Source organism: Oncorhynchus clarkii, chromosome 1, assembly GCF_045791955.1.
Source record: "Oncorhynchus clarkii lewisi isolate Uvic-CL-2024 chromosome 1, UVic_Ocla_1.0, whole genome shotgun sequence".
Classification (NCBI taxonomy): Eukaryota; Metazoa; Chordata; class Actinopteri; order Salmoniformes; family Salmonidae; genus Oncorhynchus; species Oncorhynchus clarkii.
This window is the reverse complement of record NC_092147.1, coordinates 14,175,568-14,183,901: the sequence shown is the minus strand read 5'-3', so window position 1 is coordinate 14,183,901 and position 8,334 is coordinate 14,175,568. Positions and strand designations below refer to the sequence as shown.

The 8,334-nt window shown below is 42.5% G+C and overlaps 1 protein-coding gene across 1 annotated transcript; it reads left to right on the top strand.

The window, feature by feature from the left end:
* Positions 1-277: 277 nt before the first annotated feature.
* On the top strand, positions 278-7,702 carry LOC139415217 (rho GTPase-activating protein syd-1-like). The gene is made up of 3 exons (XM_071163126.1): positions 278-452; positions 2,902-3,077; positions 4,169-7,702. The coding sequence occupies exons 2-3, from the start codon at positions 2,915-2,917 to the stop codon at positions 4,375-4,377; spliced, it is 372 nt and encodes a 123-aa protein (XP_071019227.1). The 5' UTR covers positions 278-452; positions 2,902-2,914; the 3' UTR covers positions 4,378-7,702.
* The last annotated feature ends 632 nt before the right edge of the window (positions 7,703-8,334 follow it).

Below are 8,334 nucleotides of genomic sequence, written 5' to 3'. Positions count from 1 at the left end.
ACATTAGAACTATGACGTCAGCAACATAAAAATAGGCAACTGTTGCAGTAATAACAGTTAATCTAACATCCAATCTGTCTCAATGCAAAGCTTGCACATTGATTTTCTCTAAAGTGGCACTTCATGTCAAAACATTATGAATGAAGTCAACATGGATCCTTCCTGACAGGATGTTACACGGATGGCATGTGCTCAAGGCTCCCGGGAATCTCTGGTATGCATGGATGGCTACCGTGCGTGTCGTCCATCCGAATAGTTTCCATTCACTGGGTCTGACGGGGAGTTCGGAGTGGACAGATAAAAATAGATTCAGTGCAGTGGTGCTGCCGAAGAAAGACATGGAATTCAGAAAACTATTGCAACATCTTATGATGGATTTGGGAAGATGCCTTGGAGCAGTGATGAAATTTAACATCGACTGTTTGGTGATGTTGTTGACACTGCCTGTGTTAGTGAGTGTGTGTTTGTTTATTAGTGTGCGTGTCCGTCAAGTGTGCGTACGTGTGTGTGTGTGTGTGTGTGTGTGTACATGAGTGTGTGTTTAAAATTTTAAAGTCACATAAAGAACTACAGTGAAATGCCTTTCTTGCAAATTCAAAACCCAACAATGCAAGGTGTGTGTGTGTCTGTACATGTACGTGAGTGTGTGTGTGTCCTAGCTGCTGACACACTAGAGACCAGAGAGGAGGACATTTCAGCCTTGCACTTAACTCAACTTCGTGGAGAGGCAGAAACCTAATAGGCTAGGAGTATGACACAGCCGTGCTATATATGGGCAGCGCTACATGGCTTTCTATGGGGGGTTCTGCCATAGAGACCTTAATATAGGAAGCAGACCATCTCCATTCATTGACTTCATTATTTACATTATAAAACTGGAAATGGCACAAGACAGCAGACCATCATTTGTCTCTCCATTCACCTTCATGGCTTATTACTGAAATCAAATTGCATGTTTGCTATGGTATGAAAGGGAAAGGGGATACCTAGTCAGTTATACAACTGAATGCATTCAACTGAAGTGTGTCTAATGGCATTTAACCCAGCCCCTCTGAATCAGAGAGGGGGGAGGGGCTGCTTTAATCGACATCAACGTCATGTAGAAATGGGTCAAAATTTCCCCACTGGGCAACAACGTCAATTCAACGTCTACTCCACGTTGGTTCAACGTAATTTCATTGAAATGACATGGAAACAATGTTGATTCCACAAGGGTGTGCCCAGTATACAGTGCCTTGCGAAAGTATTCGGCCCCCTTGAACTTTGCAACCTTTTGCCACATTTCAGGCTTCAAACATAAAGATATAAAACTGTATTTTTTTGTGAAGAATCAACAACAAGTGGGACACAATCATGAAGTGGAACGTCATTTATTGGATATTTCAAACTTTTTTAACAAATCAAAAACTGAAAAATTGGGCGTGCAAAATTATTCAGCCCCCTTAAGTTAATACTTTGTAGCGCCACCTTTTGCTGCGATTACAGCTGTAAGTCGCTTGGGGTATGTCTCTATCAGTTTTGCACATCGAGAGACTGACATTTCTTCCCATTCCTCCTTGCAAAACAGCTCGAGCTCAGTGAGGTTGGATGGAGAGCATTTGTGAACAGCAGTTTTCAGTTCTTTCCACAGATTCTCGATTGGCCATTCTAACACCTGGATATGTTTATTTTTGAACCATTCCAATGTAGATTTTGCTTTATGTTTTGGATCATTGTCTTGTTGGAAGACAAATCTCCGTCCCAGTCTCAGGTCTTTTGCAGACTCCATCAGGTTTTCTTCCAGAATGGTCCTGTATTTGGCTCCATCCATCTTCCCATCAATTTTAACCATCTTCCCTGTCCCTGCTGAAGAAAAGCAGGCCCAAACCATGATGCTGCCACCACCATGTTTGACAGTGGGGATGGTGTGTTGCTTTTACGCCAAACATAACGTTTTGCATTGTTGCCAAAAAGTTCAATTTTGGTTTCATCTGACCAGAGCACCTTCTTCCACATGTTTGGTGTGTCTCCCAGGTGGCTTGTGGCAAACTTTAACCAACACTTTTTATGGATATCTTTAAGAAATGGCTTTCTTCTTGCCACTCTTCCATAAAGGCCAGATTTGTGCAATATACGACTGATTGTTGTCCTATGGACAGAGTCTCCCACCTCAGCTGTAGATCTCTGCAGTTCATCCAGAGTGATCATGGGCCTCTTGGCTGCATCTCTGATCAGTCTTCTCCTTGTATGAGCTGAAAGTTTAGAGGGACGGCCAGGTCTTGGTAGATTTGCAGTGGTCTGATACTCCTTCCATTTCAATATTATCGCTTGCACAGTGCTCCTTGGGATGTTTAAAGCTTGGGAAATCTTTTTGTATCCAAATCCGGCTTTAAACTTCTTCACAACAGTATCTCGGACCTGCCTGGTGTGTTCCTTGTTCTTCATGATGCGCTTTTAACAGACCTCTGAGACTATCACAGTGCAGGTGCATTTATACGGAGACTTGATTACACACAGGTGGATTGTATTTATCATCATTAGTCATTTAGGTCAACATTGGATCATTCAGAGATCCTCACTGAACTTCTGGAGAGAGTTTGCTGCACTGAAAGTAAAGGGGCTGAATAATTTTGCACGCCCAATTTTTCAGTTTTTGATTTGTTAAAAAAGTTTTAAATATCCAATAAATGTCGTTGCACTTCATGATTGTGTCCCACTTGTTGTTGATTCTTCACAAAAAAATACAGTTTTATATCTTTATGTTTGAAGCCTGAAATGTGGCAAAAGGTCGCAAAGTTCAAGGTGGCCGAATACTTTCGCAAGGCACTGTATATATATATATATATATATATTTTTTTAAACATAGCATGGTACTGTGCCCCATATATGTCATCTCAATGCTGTTGTTCTATCTCTCTCCAGTAAGGGCCTCCAGATGGTTCTGAGTGTGGAGGATGTGAGCAGCCCCAGTGGGGTGCGCTCGATGCGCAGGGTGGCCCAGGCCTTCCCTGATGGTACCCTCCTGCTGGAGCTCAGCAGGCCTCCCAAAGGACCCTTCGGCTTCCTCATCTCCCGGGGCAAAGGACGACCCGACTCAGGTACACAAAATAAGTGTTTTACACTACAGCCATTTACACCGGTACTTGTCCTAAAGTCTAGTGTTTCCATGACTTAGACTGGGGCCAAAAGCCTAGGGTTGGTCCTAGATGGCCTACCCTGCTCCAACCCAGGGCCGTCTGGGGCCAGATTGGGGACTTGTTGTTTTGGTTGTCTTTCTAATCTAGTGTTGTGTAATGATGTCCTGTTCATTAGAATGTTCCCCTTCTGTGTGCTCAAGGTGTGAATATTTTATCGTTAACTTACTTCACTCGTGTCCTGCAGTTAGATGTGTGTTTAGTAATATATAACATACAACCTTAGGATACAGGAGAGCAACATATTACCTAAGGTGGTATGTTTTATATTAGTTGTGTGTGTGTGTGTGTGTGTGTTAGGTAATATGTTGCTCTCCTGTATCCTAACACACACACACACACACACACACACAACTAATATAAAACATACAACCTTAGGTAATATGTTGCTCTCCTGTATCCTAACACACACACACACACACACACAACTAATATAAAACATACAACCTTAGGATACAGGAGAGCAACATATTACCTAAGGTTGTATGTTTTATATTAGTTGTGTGTGTGTGTGTGTGTGTGTGTGTGTTAGGTAATATGTTGCTCTCCTGTATCCTAACACACACACACACACACACACACACAACTAATATAAAACATACAACCTTAGGTAATATGTTGCTCTCCTGTATCCTAACACACACACACACACACACAACTAATATAAAACATACAACCTTAGGATACAGGAGAGCAACATATTACCTAAGGCTGTATGTTTTATATTAGTTGTGTGTGTGCGTGCCCCTCCCCTACAGTCTGTCCTGTAGATGTTAGTGTGTAATTAGTCAGATGTGATAATACTCCCCTCCCTTACAGTTTGTCCTGTAGATGTTAGTGTGTAATTATCAGATTTAATAATACTCCTCGTATGTACCCGTGCTATCAGTAGCATGCTCCTACACATTCGCCTGTAGATGTGTGTTATAAAATAAGTGTGTATGTGTGACCCTACCAGTAACATGCTCCTGTATATTATCCTGTCTGTTCTGTAGGTGTGTATGTTGAAGAGATGGGCGACAGCAGCACAGTGAAGATGTACGGGGGGCTGCTGGGGGTGGGAGACGAGCTGCTGGAGGTGAACTGTGAGAAGGTGGCCGGCCTCAGTCTGGACCTGGTGACACGCCTCTTGACCCAGGAGAACATAGCCTCTGTCCGCGTGCTCCGACACAGGAGGCTCCCCCCTCCTCGCTACACAACCTGAGGACCGCCGGTCACCGTGGTGACACCATGGCAACCGGCAATGCCATGGAAACCCACAATGTAATGGCAATCAGACACCACAGCAACCACAAACACAATGGAAACCTGGCGTGTTTGGGGTATGACAGAGGGGCAGTGAGTGAGACCGGCTCAATGACTGTGAATGTGTCTATGGCCGCTTGCTTTGGTCATAGTGACTTCTCTCAGAAATGTTGCGTTATTCTTCTGAAGACACGTCAAGATGTTTGACCCGATTGGGTCATTTTTCTAAGTGGTTCAGATGGAGTTGCTATTAGAGCAGAAGCTGTCTCACATTTCCTCATGTCCTGTTATATATTTTTCCTAGAATTCTTTGGCCTTAGGTGCTCCTTACTTTCACTGTTGAAAACATAACCAGCAGTGCCAAAATAAACATTATCATTACAGGTAATGCACAAAGCTATCAGCTGCTCACACAGCAACAATAGTCTGGTAGGAGATTCTGTTAAATACCTCACACGAATCTCCTCCATTCTATGCATCTCGACTGAGGTCATCTTTATGCAATTAAATCCTATTTTTATTGTGGTAATTGGTTTAGTTAGAAACCAGACCTGGAATTGAGATAATAAATGTATGGGTTAGAAACAGAGAAGATATGAAGCATTGTTGTGGTAATTTCCTGTATTACTAAGTGAAAGGAGAGTTTACAAACCACACACAAGTCAGAGTTATACTTTAAACTTCATCTTTTAATAATATGAGCTTCACCATAGCCCTGTGACTCTCAGATCAATTCAGTGTCTATAAATGAATTCTGAGTGTCAACATAATGGCAACTGACATCTTTTCTAGCAAAGATCCACCCCTCTCAACTCACAATGACGAACCACAGGTCTTAGGAAAACTGCACAAAGGAAGACTTTTACTTGAGAGAGAGGAGTATCCCATAGCCAGACAGCATTAGCTATAAATTATCGTTCAGTTTGCTCACTAAGACAAGGTTTAACTTCTCGTTCTTGGTACTTCATATTACCAAAACATTACCTCATCCAATGGCATATATCAATTGTCAATTCTAGGTACTCCCATCTCAAATACAACCCACCCCTAGACAAGCTCCCTGAGAGGAGTGAGCCTCTAGGTCATATAGACCTATCCTGACCTCTCCCCTCTCTGGGCCCCAAGTGACTTTCCCACATAAGCATATTTATGAAAGTAGACTAAACTAACTAATTCTGATTCTGCTACGACAGCATCTCAAAAGTGATACAATTGAAGCAAGCCTAACAGTTGTTAGAGAAGACACTGGGCAGTCTCTTCGAGTCCAAGATGCTAATTTTGCTCAGCCAACTATAGGAAAGCATCATAAAGTTTTGGACTTGGACTAGTCATAAAAATAGTATTGGATGTGAATTGAAGCACTAAGGGGATAAAGAAGTACACCATATACTGTATACAAAAGTATGTGGATACCCCTTAAAATTAGTGGATTTGGCTAGTTCAGCCACACCCATCGCTGATAGGTGTATAAAATCGAGCACACAGCCATTCAATCTCCATAGACAAACATTGGCAGTAGAATGGCCTTATTGAAGAGCTCAGTGAATTTCAACGTGGCACCGTCATAGGATGCCACTTTTCCAACAAGTCAGTTCATCAAATTTCTGCCCAGGTAGAGCTGCCCCGGTCGACTGTAAGTGCTGTGTGAAGTGGAAACGTCTAGGATCAACAACGGCTCAGCCGCAAAGTGGTAGTTCACACAAGCTCACAGAACAGGACCGTTGAGTGCTGAAGAGCATAGCGTGTAAAAATCGTCTGTCCTCCTTTGCAACACTCAGTACCGAGTTCCAAACTGCCTCTGGAAGCAACATCAAGACAAGAACTGTTCGTCTTGACCTTCATGAAATGGGTTTCCATGGCCAAGTAGCCGCACACATGCCTAAGATCACCATGCACAATGCCAAGCGTCAGCTGGAGTGGTGTAAAGCTCACCGCCATTGGATTCTGGAGCAGTGGAAACATTCTCTGGAGTGATGAATCACGCTTTACCATCTGGCAGTCCAACAGACAATTCTGGGTTTGGCCGATGGCAGGAGAATGCTACCTGCCCCAATGCATAGTGCCAACTGTAAAGTTTGGTGGAGGAGGAATAATGGTCTGGGGCTGTTTTTCATAGTTTGGGCTAGGCCCCTTAGTTCCAGCGAAGGGAAATCTTAACGCTATAGCATGCAATTACATTCTAGATGATTCTGTGCTTCCAACTTTGCAGCAGTTTGGGGAAGGCCCTTTCCTGTTTCAGCATGACAATGCCCCTGTGCACAAAGCAAGGTCCATACAGAAATGGTCTGTCGGATCTAAGGCACGAGGCGTCACTACAGACCCAGGTTCAACTACATTTTGTCAATTGCAATAGTAATAACAAACTGTAAATTACTATTTCATTGTGTTACTAATTCTTTGAACTCTTGTGTGTTCTATCCTAGACTGTTCTTATCTAACATCACTACAAAACCTTCCATTTTGTTTGACTTTTTCCCTCGGTCCACATGGATTAACACTCTATATCCATGCCAACTTGATTGTACTTTAGGATCCTCCACTTTCTTCTTTGCTTGTCTATTTGCCAAACAAATAATAATTTTTTGTTGACATTTTGCCATATAAATGTGCTGTACCCAAATAGGATTAAGTTCCTCTATTGATCAGAAAGGTACTCACAGTGACTGAACCCCTCTTATTTTAGCCTGGTCCCAGATCTGTTTATGCTGTCTTGCCAACTCCTATGGTCATTGTCGCATCTGATGTGAGACCAGGCTATCTAATCATCTCTCTTTTATTAGGTTATTCCCGGTTGGTAGATGTCAGTCTTGGATCTGAATTCTGGGTTAATCTGTCAATGTACAAAGTCCTTTCCAAAGCTCCTGATTTGTTAATGTCATTATAATAATGCACTGTACACAAAGCAATAACTTCCTAAGTGTCTGGTTGATTGTCTGAAGAAAGGCATTTGAAAACCATGTCAGACCATTGGGTTGTAGAGACAACGATGAGAAACGAGATCAGAGAAGTTGATGTCAGACCCATTGGGTTGTAGAGACAACGATGAGAAACGAGATCAGAGAAGTTGATGTCAGACCCATTGGGAAAATGCATAGTCAATTATTTTTGACATTTCAACAGTAAATACACGGTACTAGAGGTCATTACATGGGTGACTGACGATAGGAAAGCACTGAAAGTATTAAAGTGTACAAAGAACAGACTTTTCACTGTCACGCAATATGTATTTTGTTTTATTTATATCTATGGTCCAAATAAAACATTGTGTACTACTTGTTCTTTCATACCTTGCATTGGAATTGCTTGTCATTCAATATTGTCCTCTCCATTATTCAAATGATACACCCTGATTGTGTCCTCCTCAATGCAAATTATGTCAGCTTCACTTCAATAACAAGAAGCATCTACACAGTATCTACCGATGTCAACCAGCTGTATGGGTCATCTTTCACCACTTGAGTCAATGGCCTCTTTGACTTTCAGCAATAGAGGTGAAAGAGGGATGAATTTGGGAAGAGGGGACCGTTGTGTAGAGTTGACTAGCCAAGGCCTCAGGTGGTCTGGAGAAAGGGAGACCGACGGGGGAGTGTGATCAATATCCTTCCCCCCCATATCCCCCTGGTAACATGAAGATTGGTATATCACCACCAACACACCCCGCAAGACCTCTTTAACTATAGAGGTGTCTCAGGCAGATGATTTGGTGGAGAACAATCAAAGTAGATCAAATAGATGAATGTATACACTCTTGTGATTCATTGTCCATTTAGAATTCAGCAAAGGAATCACTTCCACTGTCCTTCTCTTGTATACCAATACTCACAATGTCTGAGCCATAAACACTTCACCCCCACCATGTATTACAAAGCTACTGACACCAGCTGTCTAGAGGGGCTGGGTGAACCCCCTCCTTCCT

What these genes read in the sequence shown, in the direction of transcription:
- LOC139415217 (XM_071163126.1), top strand. Translation starts at nt 2,915, where the DNA reads ATGGTTCTGAGTGTGGAGGATGTGAGCAGCCCCAGTGGGGTGCGCTCG. An exon ending in CAAAGGACGACCCGACTCAG is followed by an intron (nt 3,078 to 4,168) that starts GTACACAAAATA and finishes TCTGTTCTGTAG; the next exon opens with GTGTGTATGTTGAAGAGATG.